The 24,863-nt window shown below is 34.4% G+C and overlaps 4 protein-coding genes across 4 annotated transcripts; 3 read left to right on the top strand and 1 right to left on the bottom strand.

Annotated features, from left to right (window-relative positions):
• The first annotated feature begins 325 nt into the window (after positions 1–325).
• LOC126688311 (agamous-like MADS-box protein AGL14) lies at positions 326–1,710 on the top strand. The gene has a single exon (XM_050382964.2). The coding sequence runs from the start codon at positions 467–469 to the stop codon at positions 1,538–1,540; it is 1,074 nt and encodes a 357-aa protein (XP_050238921.1). The 5' UTR covers positions 326–466; the 3' UTR covers positions 1,541–1,710.
• Positions 1,711–13,553: 11,843 nt separating this feature from the next.
• LOC126688236 (uncharacterized) lies at positions 13,554–15,130 on the top strand. The gene is made up of 3 exons (XM_050382866.2): positions 13,554–14,029; positions 14,118–14,187; positions 14,402–15,130. Exons 2-3 carry the CDS (start codon positions 14,130–14,132, stop codon positions 15,001–15,003), a joined length of 660 nt encoding a protein of 219 aa, XP_050238823.1. The 5' UTR covers positions 13,554–14,029; positions 14,118–14,129; the 3' UTR covers positions 15,004–15,130.
• Positions 15,131–17,659: 2,529 nt separating this feature from the next.
• LOC126654081 (uncharacterized protein At4g04775-like) lies at positions 17,660–18,746 on the top strand. The gene is made up of 2 exons (XM_050348136.2): positions 17,660–18,151; positions 18,345–18,746. Exons 1-2 carry the CDS (start codon positions 18,002–18,004, stop codon positions 18,696–18,698), a joined length of 504 nt encoding a protein of 167 aa, XP_050204093.1. The 5' UTR covers positions 17,660–18,001; the 3' UTR covers positions 18,699–18,746.
• Positions 18,747–18,776: 30 nt separating this feature from the next.
• On the bottom strand, positions 18,777–23,959 carry LOC126654080 (uncharacterized). The gene is made up of 5 exons (XM_050348134.2): positions 23,455–23,959; positions 23,231–23,365; positions 20,608–22,976; positions 19,362–20,474; positions 18,777–19,274 (listed from the first exon to the last, which is right to left on the bottom strand). Exons 2-5 carry the CDS (start codon positions 23,337–23,339, stop codon positions 18,987–18,989), a joined length of 3,879 nt encoding a protein of 1,292 aa, XP_050204091.1. The 5' UTR covers positions 23,340–23,365; positions 23,455–23,959; the 3' UTR covers positions 18,777–18,986.
• Positions 23,960–24,863: the final 904 nt, after the last annotated feature.

The raw sequence follows: 24,863 nt of genomic DNA, 5'->3' as shown, positions 1-24,863 counted from the left end.
TTTTCGCAAGACGTTTTTTTTTTAAGTAACATTGTGAGTTTAACTTTAAATAAATAAAATTGTGAGTTTAAACCGTATTATACAACCGTAAAAATCAATATAATTTGAGTAGAGACAAGTAAAAATAAATTTAAAAAATGTTATCTTTTAATAAACAAATAATCACTAGGCATCAATTCTAATAGATCGTGAGTTTTATTTTCTCACAAATTTTTTTCCTCCCTCGATTATATATATAAAATAATGTTTTATTAACAAAGTTGGACCAATTAATTGTCTTTTTCTTTCTTTTTTCAAATTTTTTACTTACCATAAACAACCCTCGCAACTTACTTAAATCTTACAGGTTATGAGTTATTTAATGCAATTTTAGTCCCAATTAGGGTGGGTTTCATAAACCGCCTATAAAATAAGCTTAATATCATTTAGCCCTAATTAATTTTCTTGCTGTTTGGTTCTTTCCACAATGGCAGAACTTAACAATGAAAAACCCCAAGAAAATCGAAAAAGAAGAAGAAATTTCAACGAGAGAGTTCAAGAAAACGATGAAAAACAACGATCAGTCAGTTTCACTAAACGCCGTTACGGTTTATTCAACAAAGCAGCCGAGTTATTCATGCTTTGTGATGCTCAGTTAGCCGTTCTTGTTTCTTCAACAAAAGGAAATCGGAAAATCTACTCCTTCGGTTATCCTTCCGTTAACTCCGTTCTTGATGACTATCTTAACGTTCGTAAACCTAACCCCATTAACGACGGCGATAAAATGTACGCGCTCTCACTGTGTAATCAAATCAAAGAATTAGAAGATGAAGTTAAGAATATTACGGAGAGAAGTAAGAAGTTAAAGAACGGTGAAGTAGGGTTATCTTCGGTTCTTGATTTGTTTGAGAACTCGGAGTCGGTTGAGGAATTGCAAGCTCTTGTGAATGGGTTAGAGAAACTGAGAGATGATGCGAAAACTAGGGTTGATAGAACAGTTTCTTGTGTTGCAAGTAATGATCACTGTGTCGGGTCGAGTTTGTTTTCGGAGAAGGGGAAGGGCAAGTTGATCGACAGCAATATGATCACGGATCTTAATTTACCTAGTTTCAAATTTGATTATGTGAGTGATTACAAGAAGAATAATTCAAGTCAAGATCATGATGAAAATTGGAGCCAATTGAATACTTCTGATTATTATCACAGCTTCTTGGATGCGAAAACTAGGGTTGATAGAGCAGTTTCTTGTGTTGCAAGTAATGATCACGGGATCGGGTCGAGTTTGTTTTCGGAGAAGGGGAAGGGTAAGTTGATCGAAAGCAATATGATCGCGGATCTTAATTTACCTAGTTTGAAATTTGGTTATGTGAATGATTACGAGAAGAACAATTTATCAAATCAATATCATGATGAGAATTGGAGCCTGTTGAAGAATTGTTCTTTTACTTCTGATGATTATCCCAGCTTCTCAGATGATCATAAGTCTCCATTAATTCATCAAAATCTTACCATTGATGATGATCCATTTGGGGATCTTTTCGATGGATTTTGGTCTAACTAATTATATGTTTAGTGCACTAAGTTCATTAGCAAGATTTTGTTCTATTTTTTGTAGTTTTTTCATGGTACTTGAAGAGGTTGTATAAGTAATTAGTTTATGATATAAGGGAATTTTAGAAGAAAGATTGCATAATGTGTAGAATATATATGATAGCATCTAAACTTTTTGAGATCGTCTAATTAATTGTATCCCATTGTTGATATTATGATTTTGATTTGATTCCATTTTATTTAATTTTGATACTATATAAATTTCAAAAAAATTGTTCAATTTGGCTTTGGAGAACAAAATTGCAATTTACTTTTGATTAAAAAAAATCAAAAATTGAATCAAACAAAAAGAAAATCAATCAAACTAGCTAAATTAATAAGTTTGGTTTGAAATATTGCATGTCCTTATAAATTATTATTCGATTGGATTGTAATTGTCTTTTTTAAAAGGGAAAAGGGTCAAATAAGCCCCTAAAGTTTAGCCTATAGATCAAGTAGGCCCTCAACGTTCGGAAAGGGTCGACGAGGACCCTAACGTTTTTAAATCGTATCATCTGAGCCCTCCATAGGGGTCCTCGTTGATACGATTAAACAAACGTTAGGGTCCTCGGTGTTAGTAAGAAGGGCTTAGATGATACAATTTAAAAAACGTTAGGGGCTTATTTGATTTTTTCCGAACGTTGAGGGCCTACTTGATCCATAGGCGAAACGTTAGGGGCGTATTTGACCCTTTTCCCTTTTTAAAAATATACAAACTTGCATTAATCAATATCAAAATATGTTTATGGTGACTTGACACGTAACTAGACGTTTGAGTAAGTAAAAATATTTGAATATCGTACCAATTTGAGGTGTGGTTAAAATGGTATATATAATGTGCGCAAGACAACATTTTGTTCAGGTGTGTGATCAAATTTCTCCCACCAACACCAAAAATTCCCCTTTCTAAATAATCCAAAATTATATTATACATCATAGCTTACATATTGCCTAATTAATTCAAGAGTCCAGTTACATTAGTGCTTACCAAAACAGTAAGATTAAGTTTTTAAAAAAAATCATGAAGGAAGATGAATTGAATTTTTGTAAAAAAAGAAAAAACAAACTATCGTAAAGAAAGATAAAATAGTAACACGTCACCTGCTTAAATCGGACGGGTTACTATTTTATATTCTAACAATTGTTGGATTTGTTTTATTTTTCCATATAGGTTTGGAGACTGCAATTGCAAATGGTTGATCAATTAAGTAAAATCTATGCTTGAATATATGTGCATTATCGAACTAAAGGGCATTACACGTTTCCAGCAAAATTAACGGAAAATATTGTTTTCTTTGCTACGGGGTGGAATAAGAAAATAACTGGAAATTAAAAAGAAGAAGATGGTGAAAATGGTGGTTAAGATATGTAGATGTTAAGCGGATGTAGCTCTTAAAATTTTGATATAGGTATTTTTAGTTTATTTGTTTGACTGTCGTGTCATTATAGTTAACGTTCTTTTTTACTTTAGTTAACTGATGTGTCTAATTAATCATTTTTGAAAATGTTAATTTCTTTTTTCCATCGAGACAATATCAATGTTTTAAGTGAGACATGAATAAAATATTATAATTATTTTTACTCAGTCTCTTTTTTATCACAGGCAGATTTAGGACTTCAGTTTAGAAGGATCAAATTTTTTGTGTTCGATTATTTAAAAAATTAAACGACAGTAACATGATGTGGGTGTGGTGATTACCGCCCCTATAAGGAAAGAGCCGCCCCTAGCATTTATAGGGCGCCCCTTGCTTCTTATAATGAGTTTTCTGAAGATTTTGATCAGTGAAATATAGGGATCGGTTACTACACCCTTGCGTGCATGTTTCTCCCTCGCTCGTAATCAAAATTAAATTTTTGAGAAAAAATTTAAAATTTTGGCAAATGATAATTTTTTATGAGATTAAAATCCGTTATTCTAAATCTGAACTAGAATTCTATATTTTATTATCGCCTTTTTCATCACAAAATTCAAAATTTGAATTATCATTCTCGTTATTGCTTTTACAAAGCAATTATGTAATAACTTTATGTTTGAATATATAATGCTTTTTAATATTTAAAAATAATATGCTAGTTTGTTTGACTCATTTTTCTGTTACATACTAATTAGTCTTAGATAATTTTTTTTTGTTTGTTTGTTGGATAACTTATTGCATGTTAAGCGTGTATTAATAGTGTTGAAACAGTAAAGAGAAATAAAATCCAAATCTCATGTGCTGAATGTGTTATAAAAATGGGTTAAATGCAAATTCATACACCAATTTTGACATAATTTGCAATTATAATATAAATTTTAAAACTTGATAATGTGAGTAACCAACTTTACACTTTTGGCAAATCGATACACCAAACTCAAAAAACACTAACGTGCACATTATAATAAACCGCTATTTGTCGGTGTACCAATTTGCCAAGAAGTGAAAGTTGGTTACCGACATTGTCAAGTTTAAAAGTTTATGTTGTAATTGCAAATTAGGTCAAAGTTGGTGTATGAATTTGCATTTAACTCTATTAAAATTACATGGCAATGCTAAATATTTTGTATTTATCAAATGGTCACTGCTATTGAGTTTTTTTTCATTGTATATTATGTATGAGTGCATTTTTTAGACTTTCCGGTATTAAAATCCTAAAGGGTAATGTTATAAAAATTCACGAACTTTATATATACGTTTTCTCATTTTAATCATGCACTTTAAATTTTTTCATTTTCATGCACCATTTTTTCTCAAATTCATGCACGGTGCTGAGGTGTCACGGCTCCATTGGTGTAATTCGCCGAGGTGGAGGTCATTTTACACCAATGAATGAGTGTCACCTCAGCACCGTGTATGGATTTGGGAAAAAGTGGTAGTTCGTGTATGAAAATGAAAAAATTTAAATTTCGTGATTAAAAACGCGTAAAGTTCGTGATTTTTTTTTATATTAACCCAAATCTAAATGAGTGTTCTCCTTTCTCATGTGCAGCCAAATAAATTAATACATATGTTTGTGCTATCATACATTTGGATACCACAATTCATATTGCATAAAATTCTACTAAAATCTGTATAAACATGCTTCAGCTACCTAAACGTGTACAAAATTATACAAAAATACTCTTCATATATAAACTAGTCATGCAAACTTGTTACCGACCAATAACATTCATAGTTTTAATAAACTCAAATTATCACAAGATGATAACTTGACTTATAAGGAATAAATATTTAGTTGTTGATCAGAGCATAACAGCGATCACGCTTGAATCTCTACTAACTTGTTCATTTGTAAAAAAAAGCAATAAATAGTTTGTCAATGTTATATTTAGCAATAACTTAAGCTTCAAACTCAAATTTCATATTGAAAACTGTACATACTTGAGCCTTAATTCAGTTGAGATTTACATGTAAATTATACTTTACCATGCATTTTTAGTATATATATAAGTTTACAACATATTCATGGTTATATTTATTTAACTAATTACACAGGTTTGGTGTTACACAAGTTCACATATAATTAGTAATAGTGGGATTATGATAGTAACTTGCAAAAATGTTTTGTAATTTAAACCAAATTCAACTGAAGATGTGTGGTGGGTCTAACATATGAATAGACTAAAAATAAAAAATATGTCATCAAATTCATTTTATATGTAATACCCGTTGAATATAATTTGATGGTATTAACAATTTGTGATCTTTTTCATTTTATGTATCCTTAATTTTGTACGATATTAATATTATTACTAAAATACTATAAACTGCAACTTACCAATAAAAAAGCAATTAACTAACAAAGAAATATTAAGTCTAGTAACTAAGCAAGCATCTTCAACGAGAACAACTAAATTTAAAAAAAATGAATTCAAGTTAGCTATTTTGACCACAATTGATAACAATATAGATGAAACAGATGTAAAGGCCGAATATAAAGCTCCAATCTCTCAGACCCAAACAATATATAACCAAGTACATTACTTAACTCAATATAATACTTAACCTAGTGTATTACTTAACCGAGTTCATTACATAACCGAGTACAATACATAAAAAGTATAATGCATAATCAAGAATAATACTCACGTTGAGTATAGTTAGCTATTAACCGAGCACAACCACGAGCAACTAAAAACCGAGCATAGACTGGCTCGACACCGAGATAACACATGCTCAAATAAAAAACATTCCCTGATACTCTGTACTTTTGACAAGAGGTACCCTGGCACAATATGGTGCATCTCATTGCGTTGTGATAGGAGTAAAATACTCCTATGTTTTCTAGGTGTCTTCCGTATGCTTTTACATGTTTTACCACGCTTTTCGGTTGTTTTGTATACCTTATTGCGTGTGTGTGTGTGTTATAGGTAAAGTGAAGCAAAACAAAGTCTTTTTGGGCTAAAGAAGGAAGAATCAACGAATTGGGAATCAAGCAAAGTTTTGGAGCGTTTGTGGTGAAAAAGTCCCCCTCTCAGCATGAGGGCTCGATCGAGCTCCTCTGCTCGATCGAGCACTATTCAGTTTTGAAGGTTGTGAGCCTTGGGTTCAATCGAGCCCCTCTGGGTTAAATGAACGGCTCGATCGAGCCCTTCTGTTTTGACACATGGGAATTGCAATTTTTGAGCTAAAAATGAGAAGAGGCCCACTTCCGGATTTGGCCTAACACACCTATTGTACTAGGAGTTCTATTTCCTCTTTTGCAAGACATATATAAGGCATTTTATCTCTATTTTAGGTTAAACAACATTCTCTAAACATAACTCTTTTTAGCTTTTTAAATATTCCTCTAGTTTCAGTGATTTCTAGGGCTTTGAGCCATCTTTACCAAGTAGACATTACTCCATTGTTGAATGCTTAAGTTATTTATTGAAGATTGATTCTCTTATAATATTGAAGCTTTATCTTTATTGAATGAATGTTGTTGGATTTTCTACAAAAGTAACTAGTTCTATCACTTTAATGTTTTGTTATTCTTGTTGTTTGATTATTGTTGATTTAGCCATGGTCGGCTAAATCCCCTTGTTTGGGGGTTGAAATGAAGGTTAATTAACTGCATGATTGGGTTAGGGTTTAGACTTATTGTTGTTTTAATTGACAATCCTAATGCTTGTTTTAGTTAGCTACCTAAAACATGATTCTAGGTTGGTTAATACTTTGAGAGAAGGTTAATTGATTGGATAGATTGATTGGGATCCTAATTGATGATACCATGAGAGTGGGTTAGAGATTAGAAAACCTTAGAGTTGATTGTTAATCACTAATTGGCTTGTTAATCATGTTTGGTGCCACGAGAGTGGATTAGGCTTGGCTAGTTGGTTTGTTTGTGGTTTTATAGCTCTTTGAGGCTTGAGAGAGCGGGAGTTATGATTTAGGAACGCTCGGTTCACATTTTGTAGCCTTAGACCCGAATCTCAAGATTGCATGACCTAGGTAGATTCTTGACCTCCAAACCCCTTTATCATTTGAATTCTCGTTAATTGTTAATCGCTTTAGTTTTATAGTTGTTAATTTAGTTGTTGATTGCAAGTTAGTGTTTAGTTGAATTGTTAGTCGTTTAATTGATACTTGAAACCAATCTCTTTTCATTGCTTTCCGAATTGAATTTCAAAGTCGACTTCGTTCACTTTAAACCTCTAATTCTTGTGGGTTCGACCTCGACTTGTCGAATATTACGAGTTGGCATTAGCGATAAGTGTATATTTTACGTCATTTAGAGGTCATTTATTTACCAATTTTTAGTATTTTATGATGTAAAATATACGCTTATTTAGTTAATTTCACTTATTTGTTAAATTATTTGTAGAATGTTAATATTTAATGTGTCTTGAGTTTTTAGGAATAAAATAGAGTTTAAATGCAAAAATAGTCAGAGTCAGAAGGATTCAAGTCAAGTTCAAGAAAGCCAACCAAGTTTTGGGGTCGAACCGAGTCAAAATCGAACCAAACCAGAAATGAGCTACAAGCAGAGCTCAGCCGGCCTTCAGCCGGCCCACGACTATGAGCCGGCCAAGGGCCGGCTGACTTCTGATCTCGGAGTTCAACTCCGATTCTTGAGAATCGCGTGGGGATTCTTGGCCGATACACTCACACACCTTCCATAAGCAACATATATTGAGTTCACACTCAAAGAGATCTTTCTTGGCTTGCACTCAAAGTATGTATCAAGATGAGATTTAATCAAGCTATCTTTAGAAATTAGATAAGTGAACCATGATTCACTCAAGACGGTTATTGAAGAACTTGCTCCCTACTCCGCTCTACATGGAAAGAAATCCAAAGCTTGATCATCACTCAAATTCCATGAAGAGAATAGAGCTTCTTGACTTGAGCTCCACTCCTAGCAACTCTATAAATAGCTTGCATTTGTGTAGAGAAAACATATCTTTTGGATCTTAAACATCTTTAAGATCACACATTTTGTTGTTTATATTTTATATCATAGACAAAGCCATTAGAGGTAGTCTACTTTAGTATCATTTCTACTCTATCATTTGGGATTATTACACAAAATATATTGGAATTCCGTAGTAAAGGTACAACATTATTGAGAGATCAATTACCGTTGTGTTCTTGTTAATCATGAATTCCACATATGTTATTGTTGAATTTCCTTTAAATATGAGTAGCTAAACCCATTTTCGGGGATTATTAATTGGACTTATGTATACTTAATCATATTGAGATATTGGATTATTATTAAAATGATGTGTTAATTAATGCTCATAATGCTTGAATGTTTTTGGCCAATTCATTCACCGCCCTATGTTTTAATTATTACTTGAGAGTGCTTAATTGAAATAGATCAGTTAATTAACAATGTATGATTTAATAACACGAGAGTGAGTTAATGAATACGTGTTCTTGAGGTTTGCTTAATAAATATCATTTAATCACTTGATTTGGTATGTTATAACACGAGAGTGAGTAATTTGCCTATTAATTGGTTATTTGTATATTTTTATCTATAGCGGTTTGAGAGAGAGTTATAGATGCATTAGATTAGGCTGAACCATAAATTGATAACATAATCCGTATATCTCATGAGATTAATGACATAAAGAAAATTAATAACTCCTGATCTTTCTTATTATTGTTTAAACCTATTTTTATTCAAAGTTTAATTTTATTCTAAATTAAAACTGCTTAATTTAATTTTATTAATTTAAAATCACTTCAACCAAATTATCTTTTTGGCTATCCAGATTGAGTATCTTAATTGGGTGTATTTAGTTGCTTTCCTTGTGGGTACGATATCTGGACTTCACAGTCTATATTACGAGTTGACACTGTGCACTTGCAGCAATTTTCTCAACAATTAGCGCGTGAGCGTTTTTACCAACACGTGGCCATAAAGTACAAACATATGAAACTTGTTTTATACCAACTCATACCACTTCAAGACCACATATAAATATCCAAAAATAGGTAAGTTGAAGGTTAATACTCTTTTTCACTTTACACTATTCCATTTGACTTCTTTTTTCTTTCTATCACTTAAATTGGCTTGACCGTTGGAGCGGCGATCCAAAATCAACTTTCGGCGTCTCTCTAACATTGTTTTCCTTTGTTTCAAGTGGACTTCTAAGAGTTTAACAAGCCTAGACCCACTCCGATGATTCACAAGTTATCAATAATGATTCCACATTAATTTATTTAGAACTCAATAATCTTCTTGACCGTATTCACCCACAAATGTTCAATAATATAATTTCGTAGTTTAAAATATTAGTCGAAAGATCGAATCTTAAGACGAGGACTATGAACTCACCAAAGCATAGTGTAGATTCATGTGACATTTGAATTAATGGCGATAAATTTGATACATCAAACTCGACACGCAATGGTTGTTCATGCTTATTTTTAATAATCATATTGTGTAAATTAATGCAAATTTTCATAATAGAACTCAAATCCGTATGACTCCAAAATCTTATAGGCTCCCGGATGATAACAAATCATGCTTGAAGCACTCCAAATGCTCTTTCCACATCCTTTAAGCATGCTTCTTGTCTTATTGTAAAATAATATTTCGTCAAACCTTGAAGTTGTAAAATTGATTGAATTATTGTCACCGACTACAAGTAAATACCATCAACAAGATAGTATTCTATATTATAATTATGGTCGCCCAAAGTGTGATTAGAAATGAGAGTTCGTCTTCGGCTAGTTCAGAAAATTGATGAGATCGATCAAGGACATTGATATCATTGTGAGACAAAGGCATTCCATAGAAGACATTGTCATATGCACAAGTCATAAGAAGCCATTGCCTCAAGTATAATTATTGGGTTTTGAGCATGTGTCGGTGAATTGTTCATGCCATTTACTTGGACAATTCTTCCACTGCCAATGCATACAATCTAAACTCTCTAATATATTCGAAAATTCATTGCTTTCACCTTCTTTTCGCAATCTTGAAACATCCTCTTACGTAGGAAATTTTAAATATTCTTTTTAAAATAATTTATATTTTCTTCATAATTTTTTTTAGAGATTTAATTGCATGTTCTCTTTAATTCTTACATACTCATCGACAAAATCAGCAAACACCAAATGTCAACATTCTAAAACAAGCTGTCATTTATAGTAGTCTAAATAGCCCAATCATTCCTAACTCATCATTCTTTTGTATTAAATTAGCCATCGTAGTATTGAATTACATTCAACATATGGAGGAATAACGAATGATTCATTCAAAAACGTCTTTGAAAAATATTAGAGAAAAAATATGTTTTTTAATAAAATAATCTTTACATAATCTATCATTCCTAGAAACTTTATAAAGTTAATATATATTCAGTATATTGAAGAGTCTAGACACTTAAGAAACTTTTGCATTTTATTCTTCGTCGTCAGAAGAATCATAATCAAACATCGTTATTAAAAACTTATTAAATAAATTGTTCGTATTGATATTAAGGACAAATTAGTGATATGGACGTTCCTGATTTCGTTGTTGTAGCTGACTTTGATGATTGGTACTCAAGTAACATCGCACTTAATCTGCTTCAAGGTGGATCAAATATCCCAAAAAAAAATTGGAAGCTGATTTACCACAAGGGGATAAACTAACCCTTTAAACCCCATAAGCCCTAAAAGACTTAAAAAAAAGTCATTAAACATGTCGAGATAGAAAGCACATTGTTTAAATAGTGGGATCAAGATGTCATTCTCTCAGCACAACAAATTGATTACACTTGCCAAAATCATCTATAACTTTAATGCTCATATAATTGAACAATTGATGAATTAATTTCAATAATTTATTCATAAAGAGAAAAGTTTATGCATTTTATTTAAAAAATAGACCGAGTAATTATCTTTGTTATATTTAAAATGGGTAATGTCATAAAAATTCACCAACTTTACATGTTTTCTCATTTTAATTACGCCGTTTAAAAATCGCCATTTTCATAAACGAACTACCAATTTTATTCAAATCCATACACCATTCAAAAATCTTGCGAAAATTGCTGGCTGTCACTATCTAATTCGTGTATGAAAATGAGAAAATTTAAATTTCGTGATTAAAATGAAAAAATATATAAAGTTCGTGATTTTTTTTGATATTAACCCAAATCTAAATGAGTGTTCTCTTTTCTCATGTGTAGCCAAATAAATTAATATATATGTTTGTGCTATCATACATTTGGATACCACAATTCATATTGCATAAAATTCTGCTAAAATATATATAAACATGCTTCAACTGACCAAAGATGTACAAATCTTGATTTATCAATAATCTAGATATCTTGTTTAACCTCTAATTTCTAATGGTTCCAGATTGTATTCGGTTTGTCCACTTTTGCCACATCTTGTGACTTTTATAAAATCTTGATTCATAAAAAAAAAACTAAAAAAAATTTCAGCATTTTATTTTTTTAAATACTATAAGCTCAATCAATTAATTTGGTACAAAACTTTAATTTGATTTCATTTTGATATATACGAAAGAGTTTCCTCAAAAATAGAATCTACTATATATATATAAAGCAGGACGTTTTTTCCCACGGATTGACAAGTGGCATTCCCTCATTTATTCTAATATATTTTCTTTTTCCTTTTAAATGTCAAATGGCATTCATATACTAATTCTCCCATATTTCCTTTTTTTAATAATTTTAAATCATTAATTCTCTAATTAATGTCCCTATGAGTGTTACTAGATACTAACTAAAAAAAATCACTAATATATTTGTTTATAAATATACTAATAAAATATTTAAATAATTTTAAATGTTAGTTAATTTGAGTCGTAGGATTGAATAAGTTCATAAAAATAGAATAAACTATTTTTCTCTTCATTTAAAATATTATTATTATAATTAATTCAAAATTGAATTTTTTTCTCTTTATCATCACATTTTCGATATTCTCAACACAAAGCTATATTTTAATTTTATATCTAATTGGAATATATAACTATTATTAATTTTGACAATTAATATTCACAAAAGTAGATAAAATATACATTTAATCTACTGATAATTATGATATTACGATAGTTTTAAATTTTATAGCAAAGGATAAGAAAAAAATGACATATTTAAAAGATAATTTAAATTATAAATAAATAAAATTAATGAAAAAGGTTTTGACATTAAACATTCCATAAAAAATATGGTAACCACCATTCTTTGGACTTTATTGATCTTATTATGGTAAAAAAATAATAGAATTATGTGTCATTAATAAAAACACTGGGTAATGAAAGAGATTTAGTATAATAAGCAACATTTACTAAGATAACAACAAATGTATACAACTGCTAATAAAAAAAACGTTAGAATATTTTAGTGGTCTATGTTTTAAATGGAAAGATTTTAGAATTAATAGCCAATAAATTATGTTTAACACTAATAAAGGAGTAATTATCAAAATTTATAATCCGTTACAAAATTAAATGCTCATTATTTATAAAATAATTACAAAATTTATCACACATTTTCATATTTTTCTAAAAAAAAAAAAGACTTTTTATACTCTCTTAGATCACCATTATAAATACTCTTATTTTTACTCTTTTTCAATGGAGAGCTACATAATGCTCAGGTAATTTTTTTTATTGTTTTCTCTTATTCATTGTAAAGTTTTGTTTATAGTTTTTGAGTTGTTCTAATCTTTTTTTATTTGTTCTATTTTTCAAATGTTATGCTCTAACTAATAATTTGTATGTAGAGATTAAAAGGCCTTGCTATTGACAGTAAAACAAATAGGTTTTATCACCAACTTTCATCTTTAAAATTTTAATTTTTTGATTTTTTTGTTCTAATTTATTTCTTTACTTCACATTTGACGTTCTCATAATCATTCTCATATTTATTTCTTTGACATTTCTACACCACTTCTTTTAAATTAATATAGTACGATGTAATGTTTTTTCTTTAGTTGATATTTGGCATTTTCATAAGGGACGCAAAAAGAATGTCGTTGTGCGGGGATGCGATTCGCCAAGGTGGGGAAAACAAAGACGTCCGGCACTACCAGATTCCTTCTCTTTTATATTTTTTTATAAATTATTACTTTTTTATAGTTAGCATAATAAAATTAAATTGATATGTTAATCTAATTTGGTGTTGTTTTTTTCAAAAAAAAAATTATATATTGTTTTTGATTTATATGGTAACATTTGGGATTTAATATATCAATTGATTTGCTCAAATTTGGTAACATTTTTTTAAGTTACTAAACAATTTCTTTTTTAAATTGGTATGAAAAAATTAGTGAATTTAAATTATTAATTAATTTTTTAAACTAATTTTGTAACATGCTTTACCTTTAAATTCTTTATTTTGTATAGCAAGATTGGTCAAATTTGGTAATGTATGGGAAAATTAGTGAATTTAAAGTATTAATTAATTTCCTAATCTAATTTGGTGCAAATTTGGTAATGTTTGTTTGTAAACAATTTACATTTTAACTTGGTATGGATTAGTGAATTTCAAATATTAATTTATTTTTTAATCTAATTTGGTAACATATATCCTTTACTTTTGGCTAATAATCATGGACGGTCCTCGACCTTTGCACTAAGCTTCCCTAAACCCCCTCACCTTTCAAAAACTTCACTAAACCCCCTGACCTTTATGGCGGCGCCATTCACGGCCCTTCTGAAAAAAAAAAACACAAAATCGCGGCGCCGCCAACGATTTAATCGTTTGCATGCGTTTTCCTCGCCACCTGTCGACCCACGTGACTTGTCCACTGTCAGTTGCAACAGTCCCTCCCTCTGACATGTCGGTTGACTTTTCAAATTTTAAAATCAAAAAAAAAATTAACCGCTCGGTAAATTTTCTCTCTCTTTCATCTTCTTTCTGACATACTCTTTCTTCTTCATTATATTTGTTTTTGAAATCAGTCTTTTTCTATTTCCCATCTCCTCTGACCTAGACGTTTGTCATCGTCGTTTGGTTGCTCTTCATTTTCTCTCGTTCTGTAGTTCGCCTGCGTTGCATTTCGAGGAAGAACAAATCCGGGTATGAAAAAAAATGGTTGATCAATTTTTGTAAAGTTAGTGTCATGTGCACACTTTTTTGGTATTGATATCTTTATATGGTAAAACAGGCTAAGAAGATAATGGGAAAAGAAAAGATCTTCTTCGGCAGTGATGAGACGAAAGGGAAGAAACGGCCAGGTTCGAATTTTAATTTTAGTGTTTAGGGTAATTTTGTTGGTTTTTGGGTATGTGTTTTTGGGTACTTGAAATTGTGATTTTAGGTTTATTGTAAATTTTTAGGTTTATGGGTATGTTTTTTGGGGGGAGTTATTCTCAAGTTGGTTGTAAAATTTGTTGATTTGTTTTGCATAATGTCTGTGAATGAATGTCTCCATATTGTTTGTTTGAACAGCCCGTACTGTGGAAGTGGATTCTCAGATCCTGGAAATTGTTCTGCACTATGATGGAGAATTTGGAGAAGGTGGTTATTTGTGGGGCGACGTGTGTGCAAGATGTTTTGACATTTCCCAACTGTCACTGAATAGGCTTGATTTGTGGGCCAAAAAAATTGGAGTGAAGGGGCTGGTTATGTATTATTGGAGGCAGCCAGAGTTGGACTATCATCGAGGGATAAAACCTCTTGAACATGATAGAGATGTTGAGGAGATGGCAAGGGCTGCACTAAAAGAAGGTGTGGTTGATGTCTACGTTCGATATTTAACCTCTGATGATGTGCATAATTTGGTGCCTGAGAGTGGACCCAAGTTAGAATTGAAAGAAATTGAAGAAGATGGTCCATTTGAGCCAGTTGAAGATGGTCCAGTGGAGGCAGTTGAAGATGCCGCGGGAGTTGAAGAAGGTCCAGGTGATGAATTATTGTTGCTAGAGTGGTACGGCACTGAAGATGAGGGCCAAGTAGAAGCCTTGGAAGTGGAGATTGCTGCTGCTGAAGGCCCATCTGATGTGGCTGAAGGTCCAGAAGAAGGGTGCAGCAAAAAACAGAAGAACAAATAAAAACGAAAGAACAAATAAATGTAGCGTTGTTTTGTATTTCCGGATATTGTTGTTATTTTATTTTAAAACACTTATATGTTTTTTATATGTGCTATTTCATAATTTAGCATTGTTTATTATTTCCTGATATGTTGTTATCTTATTCAAAGACACTTATATGTTGGAAATTTTATAAATTTATTTTTAGAGAAATGAAATACGTATGGTTCATGCATGACCACTGTCTTTCATTCTTATACTTTTGTTCACATAAGGTCCCTGACTTTTTAAAATGGATTGAGTAGTGGACCCTGATATTTGTTACGCTGGACAAAAAAATATACATAAAACATATAGAACATACATTACTTACACTACTTACAGAACATGTAAAATATAATTCGTAAAGACATATAAACAAGCATAAAAGTAAGATTAATAATTGACTTCATTAAATATTCAAACATTTCAGAACGTTTAGAAAAAAATTACATTAACATCCATCTTCACCAAAATTAACCCTGAACAAGAACAAAAACAAGAACAAAAATATCCATCTTCACCAAAATTAACCAAAAAATACATAAACAAGACTACATAAACAGGTCATCCTCTTAAGCAAGCTCCGGTGCGCGATAAACACAAAACTCCATCTTGATCATACCGTCAGCAAAAAATTCGTGGTCACTATCAAGAAGGAACCCTGAAAAAGAACGATAGTAATTGCCGGTGCCTTGAATGTTCTGGGTAGTACTGTGAAACTTGTGACTTGAGTTGGCATTCACTTCAATTTCATAGGGGCAGCATCCAGCTTGTGACGGTGCAAGACAACAGATTGTAAGAATATTCCCATAAGAACACGTTGTGTTGTTCAGAACAAACACAATGTCTGTGTTTTCCTCTTGGAGAATAAAGAAATTATCATTCAGCCGAACAGAAACAGGGAATTTACGACCAAAAACAAACGGCTTCACAAAATCTTTATGCATCACTTTACAGTGAGCATAAATCATTTCAGAGGTTCCCTTAACATTGCAAACTTCAATGGGGCATGAGCACTCTATGAAAGAACAGAACTTTTCGTGGTTGCTCTTTTCGGGGTACCTCACAGTTGCTGGGCATCCATAATTCTTGAACGAGCAACAAACTCTCAAAGAGTCAGCAACATCTTCAAGAATCCGGTTCCTCATTCTTCTGATAGGCAGGGTGCAAGAATGGCACTTCTGAGTCTTCTCCGAGCATGAGTTGCATGTTGCATGCCCATTTTCACACTAAATTTAGTTACAGAAAAAAATACAATTATTAAACAATACAATTACAGAAATAAATAACAGTAAACGGTAAAGATAAATAAATGGGTAAAAACCTGAATAATTGGAGTTGTTAAGGGTTCACAGCATATTGGGCAATCCATGAGTTCCATATTAAGTGAAGACACAACAATATTATCGGACATCTTCTGGTTTTTCTGAGAATAAGAACAATTTGTGTAATCTGAAATGGTTGAATCAGTTGCTGTGGTTGCCTATTTAAATAAGTTACCATCATGACTCTTCAATTTCTTTACATGCCCTTTGTGTTAGTGGTTGTGGTTAACGAAGAGGCTGCATTGGAACAATACAACTGATGGAACGGGTGTAATGAAAGGGTTTCTTGGAAAACCCATTGCTAATCTTTGCCATTAAGTTTTCATTTTTTTGGCGGTTTATTTCTCTGTGAAGTCTAATATAGCCCTTGACATTTCGACCAATTATGAAAGACAGCACCTGAACTTATATTTAATTATGAAAGACAGCACCTGCACTTAAATTATGTAATCAACGACAGTACTGTAATTTAAATTTTTGAATCACACAAAGTTTTCCCAACAAGCAAATTAAATGAGTTTAAGATAATACAAAAAATTATTGGAACGCAGTTTACTAACAACACTGCACAAACACAAGCCATTGTCACTTAATAGAAAATGCATCATTTTTTCTTCAAACAAGCAACGGATAAACTGCAACCGGCAATTGTAAATGCCACAAAAAAACCAAGCCTCATGATCTTGTTTTTCCTCTCCATGTCTGAGCACTTGACTTCCATCAGCTTGACGTGTTTCTTCAGAGTGTTTATCTCCATAAGTTGCAGACCACTATCCTGGATCATAAGCACATTTTCTTCGTGGTACATCTCAATGGACTCCTTCAATCCCTCGAAGGCCTCATTAAGTTGCTCCAGTTCGTCAGTTTTAGCCGCCACCTGAGTATGGGCATGAACTAGTTCCAGTAGAGCTTTGTTGCGTTCTTCAGTCATGCCATTAACCTCACTTTTCAAATTCCTGACCATCGTCATCTGATAGGCCATGTCGTTATCCACCCACGCAAAAAAATCGCATTGATTCTGTGTAGTGTAGGTCAAACGACAGTTAAATGGCAACAAATGAAGATTAAGTTTTAAAAAAATACTTACATTTCTCTTCGAACAGCCGTAAAATCTCCGTCCTGGATTTCGTTCGGTGGAGGAAATCTGCATACGGCATGGAATTCCACAGTCGCACACAACTTGTTTAGCTTGTCCTTCCATTGTCGTTGTGTCTTGGGAGTGGAGATCTATGGGAAGGCTGGTAAGAAAAAAAATGAGACGAGGGTTTTCAGAAAGGGGTTGAGTGTTCAGTTGAATAATGTGTTGCACCTTCATTTATGCAGGGTTCAGATTTGCTTTTCGTTGTCAGGTGTGACAGATGTCCCTTTTTTAATTACCAACGAACCTTTATTGTTTTAATTATCAAGATTAAGTACTTTAAGTGATAGTTCATTAAAAGTTGAAGTACCATGGTTGATCCTGAAATAAAAGAATGAGTACCGTGGATGATATTTAAAACATAGGATAAGTACCTTAGGTGATTATGTAAAATGTTGACCTTATCGTTGCTAAAAAACAATAGACAAACATAAACTGTTATAAACTGTTATAGACGTGACACCTTTCCATTTGTGTCGATTTTAGGGTTCTTTCTTGTGTCGATCTCCTAATTATGGCCGAAGGATTTTCAGAAGAGGATTATGTAGATGGATTCCCTGTGTGCAATGTTCCTAAATGCAAATGCGGATTGGAGGCGAAGGTCATGGTGTGTTGGACTGAAAAGCATCCTGGGAGGCGATTCTTTCGATGTCCAAATGCTAAGGTTAGTTGTATGAAATTCTTCTTCTTGTGTAAAACGACAATTTTTTGGGTTTCTGATTTGGGTCATTTGGATATTAGGGTTTGTAAAACGGTAATTTTGGGGTTTCTGATTTGAGTCATTTGGATATTAGGGTTTTATTCAATGTGTTTGTATTTTTTATATGGCATTTTCTAAAGCCAACTGTTGTGTATAGATGCGGGTGAATCGATGCCCCTTCTTCATGTGGTATGACGAGGAATATGCTCCTCACCTGAAGCACATGTTGTATACTATGAAGAGATCAAATGGAGAGCTACAGAAAGAAGGGGAAAAGCTCAGAGGAGATGTATTCGAGCTGAAGCATTTGATTGACAGAGCAAGTATAATTGATGCAATTGAAGTGGAGGACGAGCTTCTTAAAGCTGCTAACAAAATTGAGGGGATGGAGCTGGAGCTAACAGACTTGTATGCTGCAAATAGGGGACTGCAGATGGAGATTAGAGAATTGAAGAATGAACTCACAGCTGCTCGGATTAGAGAAAATAATAGGGGAACTGAAGGCTTATAAATCATTTGTGAAACTTGTCTTATTGATCGTTTTTTTATGTAACTCAACTTTTCTGGTGTTAATTTCGATTCTGAAGTCTTTAGTAGAGTACTTTTATATTAAGAATTTTCATGTCTGTACACTGATTCAAGAATTAATTACATAACATTCCTAAGTTTCATAACATTCCATTCCTAAAACAACCACAACATTGTGGCTCAAAACAATCAAAAGCATGGTTCAAAATACTGCCTATGTGCACCACAATAATAATTAGCAAAATAACTACCACTAATCCATGTTCCAGCACTACATTTTTTTGGATCTCTTCCTCAGGATGTTCATGTATCTAGAGGGAACATCTTTAGCTCTCCGCTTCCCTTTTCCTTTTTCAGCTTGCGTCGGGATAGGTTGGGACGGAGCTCCATCGTCAACACTGCTCCGTTGGCTGTTGAAGGCATTCTCTTCTGCATCACCTGGGTGGTTCTGGTCTGGTTGGCCTTGGTCAGCAAGCGGAGGTTCCGCCGGAACTGCTTGATCCACAAATGGAAAGGTGTCACGTCTACTCGGTGACCTATGAACGACTTGACTTGTACCCTGCCATGGAAAGACACAGACCCAAAATAAAATTAAAGGAATAATAAACCAAAAAACTAAAAACAACAAAACCACACATTCACTTACATCCATCATCCAGCGGAGGGTGACTGGAGAGTCATGAAGCACAGGTTCTCGTTCAGCAGACTGACCACCAGGCTCTCTTTCAACAGACTGACCACCAGGCACTCTTTCAGCTGACGGACCACCAACCTCATGAGTTGACTGACCCCCACTCCTCTTTAGGCAACCCCTCTTATTGTGTCCATATTGACCACATAAACTGCACGTCATTCTCATATTTCCTTTCCTTGGCAACTTTTCCCTACCTGCAGCGGCTTCCTTGGCTTTTTCAACCCTTTGTTTCTCTAGTTCCTCCGCCTCTTTTTTCCTGGCCGTTGGTATTCTGCCCCTCTTCTTCTTATGTACTGGGGATGGTGGGAGTATGATATTAGCCGGCTCAGGGTCTGTTTCCCACATGTCTGGCCCATTCATAGGGTTGATTACATAGCTGTATACCCTCTGATACGTAGCTACACTGTAGCAATCATCCACAAACTCTTCAGGCCGTTGATTATTTCCATATATGCATGGTGTAGCGTGCGAACATGGGATTCCACTAAGCTGCCACCTTCGACATGTGCATGTTCTGTTAGCCAAATCAACCACGAACTGGCCCCCTGGGCCCTCTACCTGCCACTGAGGGCTACCACCAGGATCTGCGGTGAACTTCCAACCATAATCAATGATTTTAGCAAGCTTCTTTCTGATCTTTGGGCACAGCTCACCCTCCATGTTTCCCCCAAACTTCTGCTTGTCATTAATCCTCTTCATAAGCTGCGTCCTTATCATTTCGAACATTGTCAACACTGGCTTCTCTCTTGCAGCAAGTATGTACTTGTTGAATGCTTCAGCCAGGTTGTTTAGGAGGATATCACACTTAACTTCCTCTTTGAACAGCGCTCTACACCAGTGTTTCCTGTCCCTCTCTTTGATCCATTTGTAGCCAGCGTCATGTTTGTCTTCCAGAGCTTTCATTGCTCTATCCATGGCTGCTTTGTATGTTGCTGTTCCAATGTTCCAGATGAAGGGCTTCATGTGTTGCGTGTGAAATGTGCTCCTGAAATTGGCCCACAAATGCCTCCAGCAAAATCGATGCTCTGAATATGGGAACAACTCCTTCACAGCATTCAACAAACCCTGCACAAGCGCACGAAATATAATCACCCATGCAATCAATAACACACCCTATAGTTTGTACATTATTCACCAAAGGACCCTGATCTTAATGTAAAAAATCTAATACAGCACATTAATCAAGATAGGATTGTACCTTTTGTTTATCGGACATGAAAACAGCGGCATTCGTAAGGTGCAGATCAACTGATAGTAGCCCAATAAACCACATCCAGGTCTCCGTGTTCTCCGTTTTAACCCAGGCATATGCTAAGGGGTACATACAGTCGTTTGGATCAATCCCTGTTGCAGAAAGAAGTTGACCACCGTATTTACCCTTCAACCAGCACCCATCCAGACAGACAATCTGTCTCATCCCATTCACGAAGGCCTGCTTCAACCCATCAAAACATACATACATTCCCTGGAACTTCCCCCTTGCTTCTTTAAACTCCACCGTGCTGCCTGGGTTGGTTCTCAAAACCTCCCTCTTATAGTCATACAGCTTCTCATATTGCCGGTCTTCATCACCCTCCAATTTGTCCAATGCTGCCCTTCTTGCTCTTCTTGCCTGCTGAATGCTTATTGATTGTTTTAGGTCCGTCTGAATCTTCTTCACAAACACTTCAGACTTATATTCAGGATCGTTTCTAAATTCTTCTAAGTACTTGTCGGCGAGGACTGCACTAGTCAGGTGGAAGTTTTTGCTCACTTTAGGACATGTATGGCGCAGATCAAGGGTCTTCACTCGGAATGTGTTGTCATTGGGATCTTTGAGGTGCAGCTTTGAGGCAAACACGTAGAACTTACATTTGCTCTTTGAGTAGCACTTTGCCCTCACCCTTGTTATCTCATTTACAGGGAAGTGCAGTTGGTACCTGTGGTGTATCCCCCACTCACGGCAGGCCTTCTTAAACTGCTCCCTGTCAGTGAACAACATTCCAATAGAGAAAGTTGGACCCTCATGGTCGTGGTCTTCATCAAACACATTAAAATCCTCCCCCCCCTCTTCTTCTGAATCTGAAATAGATCTATTTCCATCAGACTCTACGTACTCTGAATCACCACCCACAGTGTCCTGGTGAATTGTTCTGTCAACACCACCAGACTCAAATTGGGCTTTACCTTTGGGTCTCCCACCAGCCCTGTTCTGCGAAGCACCAATATTCTCTTCGTTCTCTTCATCCTGTTCATTCTCTTCATTCTCTTCAGGCAACTGACCGTTTGACCTCAACTCGGTAGTCAAATCTTCATCACCATCCAAGATGTCATAATCAGGATCCACAATGTACTCATCTAGATCATCATCCCAATCTTCAACTTCAACCCATTCATGTGAATGATGAAGCTCTTCTTCAGTGGGCATCGGTGGCTGGTCTTCACTTTGCCTTTGCGGTATTTCCCTGTTCTGGTCCTCAAATAAACCCTCAAAAGGGGGCTGATGTTGGGTCTGGAAGAAATTGTCGAAGTCCACATCTTGAGTTTGTTGAGTAGGACCCTTATCATGCAGCCCCTCAACCTCATCCATGTGCGGCCCATCGTCAGCCCCCAAATCCTGAGCTTCCTCATGTGGCCCCTGAATTGGAACTTCTTCCTCTTGTGGCCCATGCTGTTCACTAGCCCCAGCCTCAACCCCATTCACTTGCCAATCTTCAGCAGCCCCAGCCTCAGCCTCAGCCAAATCCATAGCCACATCCATATCCTCAGCCTCAGCCCCATCCATAGCCTCAGCCTCAGCCCCATCCATAGCCCCAGCATCAGCTTCAGCCCCATCCACAGCCCCAGCCTCAGCTCCAATAAGTTGGCAATCTTCAGCAGCCCCATCCCCCTTATCATGGCAATCTTCATCAGTCATCTGAACGCTTGCCTCTTCATTTGCCCGCTCACCAGCAACCTCATCATTCCCAGTGTCAGTTTGTCCCAAAAAATCTGCCCCTTCATTCCCCTGAGCCTGCGTATTTCCCTGGACCATAGAAGCCCCTTCACTTACATATTCACTTACATATGGACTCATCCATGACCCCCCACTTTCTGAAGGACCTTCACCAACAGCCTTGGTACCCAGTGGTTTACTCCCACCAGCCTTGGTAGCCAATGGTTTACCCCTTACTTTTTTCACGGGAGTGGGATACACATAAGCTAAATCTTTGGGATTTGGTATCTCCTCAATTACAACATGTGGGGGCGAGGGGGGCGGAGGGACTAAAGCCTCAATGTCTTTAACGGTCAGTTTCCTAACATAGACATCCACTTCTCCGTCCCTCTTCCCAGCACTTGCCATTTCCATAGCATCATCGTCGTGATTTATCGGTCTAATCCAATCATGAAATTCCTTGTCTTTTTCTTTCCAGTAATAATCAACTAAGCCCTCAACTTTTTCTCTTTTCATCCATCTATCTAATTTCTTCATAGTCATACCAGACACAGAATAAACGCCGGTGGACACTTCCCCATCATGGTAACCCCATTCCCCCAATGACCCATTAATGTGAAGGTTGATTTGAAAAAATTCAAAACCTGGTGACACTGCAAACAGACAAATATTTAAACACACCAACAACCATCAAGCAACACAAAAATAATAGTAAATGCCAACCAACAGAAACGTGAAAACAATAAACAACTCGTACAAAGATTAAACAAATCAAACCAACTAGTGGTCCTACAGCAGTAAACAAACATAAAGCAACTTGTAGTCCTATGTCCAAAAGCGGCTAATAAATCAAAGCATAGAATAACAAACATTTACAGAAACCAAAGTACTATGTGGTCCTACATACCTTCCACCACTTCGTCACTATCGCTCTCATCCATTAAACCCCATCCAGCAGTTCCAGGTGGTCCCGTTCGTTCTCTTTCCTTTGATTTTCCTTTTCCTTTCTTTCTCATTTTTGTAATTCTTTCACTATAAAAACCTGTCACACAGAGAGCGTAAATACACCACGTTAATCAAACCCTAAACCACATGAACCAGATAACAAGAGTAAAAATCAATCTTTCTCACTCTAAATTTATGTTTTGTTCCTTCGTTATTTTTTCTTCTTCACAATGCAAAAACACAGAAAGCACGGAAGATGAACAGGCAATCGACGAGACAATGGCGGTGTGAAAATGAGAGTTTCAGAAGAAAAAAGGGAAGAGAATGAGTTTCAGAAGAAAAAAGGGAAGAGAAGAGAAGGATGAAAGAGTATGTCAGAAAGAAGATGAAAGAGAGATAAAAGTTACCGAGCGGTTAATTTTTTTTTTATTTTAAAATTTGAAAAGTCAACCGGCATGTCAGAGAGAGGGACTGTTGCAACTGACAGAGGACAGGTCACGTGGGTCGACAGGTGGCGAGGAAAACGCATGCAAACGATTAAATCGTTGGCGGCGCCGCGATTTTGTGTTTTTTTTTTCAGAAGGGCCGTGAATGGCGCCGCCATAAAGGTCAGGGGGTTTAGTGAAGTTTTTGAAAGGTGAGGGGGTTTAGGGAAGCTTAGTGCAAAGGTCGAGGACCGTCCATGATTATTAGCCTTTACTTTTAAATTGTTACTTTATATTATTTCTTTTTATTTGCTATGGTAAAATTGGTCAAATTTGATACATGCATTGATTTGTTGATTTAATTTGATAAAATTAATAACTTTATCTTATTTGATTTTGTTAACATAATTATATGATATTCAATAAGTGGTATTGAAAAGAAAAATTTAATAATAAATTAAACTTTTTTAATTTTAGTATCAAATAAAATGATACTCTTCATTCCGAAGAAGAAGCAAATTTTTGGAAATGGAGAATTAAATTTCAAAATAAAAGCATCATATGCATATGAGATAAAATTTGGCAAACAAGCAATAGAGGACATTGAATTGATATAGAGGAAGATAGACATTTTATAACTTGTAACAAATCTTGATTAAATGTGGTATTTTATTCTAGATTAAATGTGTTTAACCTGTTATGATATTTTAAATTTATCACTTTACTCTATTTCCATATTTATGAAATGCAATTTGTTATTTTTATAACAAAACATTTTGAAAAGCATGACATTATCACTAGCTCAAATAATATAAAATTAATGAACACTAAATTACTCAATATAAACAGAAGTAGTGCTCAAGAAATTAACAAATCATATTAAAATTACTACAAGCACGAAGTTCATAAGGACAAAAACCGATTGGTGATTAAATGGCATAACTGAATTTTTTTAAAATCTTGAGGGTACATTCAACATAAACAACTTACACTATTAATTCTTTATTCATGATACAAATGTAATATTTATATAAATATTAATTTATAATCATTGACACTCTAATTTTTTAATAATATATTTTGCAGTTGTCATTTTTGAATAACTTTACTAATTCCTTGTAAATGATAGTAATTAATATGAATGTTAATTTTTTATAAATATTAAGTGTT

Source organism: Mercurialis annua, linkage group LG6 (assembly GCF_937616625.2).
Source record: "Mercurialis annua linkage group LG6, ddMerAnnu1.2, whole genome shotgun sequence".
In the NCBI taxonomy this organism is placed as follows: domain Eukaryota; kingdom Viridiplantae; phylum Streptophyta; class Magnoliopsida; order Malpighiales; family Euphorbiaceae; genus Mercurialis; species Mercurialis annua.
Note: the sequence above shows the minus strand (reverse complement) of the source record. Positions and strands in the feature narration are given on the sequence as shown.

Excerpts from the sequence above, each read along its gene's own strand:
- LOC126688311 (XM_050382964.2), top strand. The coding sequence starts at position 467 with ATGGCAGAACTTAACAATGAAAAACCCCAAGAAAATCGAAAAAGAAGA.
- LOC126688236 (XM_050382866.2), top strand. The coding sequence starts at position 14,130 with ATGGGAAAAGAAAAGATCTTCTTCGGCAGTGATGAGACGAAAGGGAAG. Across the intron at positions 14,188-14,401 it reads GAAAGGGAAGAAACGGCCAG|CCCGTACTGTGGAAGTGGAT; the intron begins GTTCGAATTTTA and ends TTGTTTGAACAG.
- LOC126654081 (XM_050348136.2), top strand. The coding sequence starts at position 18,002 with ATGGCCGAAGGATTTTCAGAAGAGGATTATGTAGATGGATTCCCTGTG. Across the intron at positions 18,152-18,344 it reads TTCGATGTCCAAATGCTAAG|ATGCGGGTGAATCGATGCCC; the intron begins GTTAGTTGTATG and ends TGTTGTGTATAG.
- LOC126654080 (XM_050348134.2), bottom strand. The coding sequence starts at position 23,339 with ATGAGAAAGAAAGGAAAAGGAAAATCAAAGGAAAGAGAACGAACGGGA. Across the intron at positions 22,977-23,230 it reads TAGTGACGAAGTGGTGGAAG|TGTCACCAGGTTTTGAATTT; the intron begins GTATGTAGGACC and ends GTCTGTTTGCAG. Across the intron at positions 19,275-19,361 it reads CCCTCCGCTGGATGATGGAT|GGTACAAGTCAAGTCGTTCA; the intron begins GTAAGTGAATGT and ends TTTCCATGGCAG.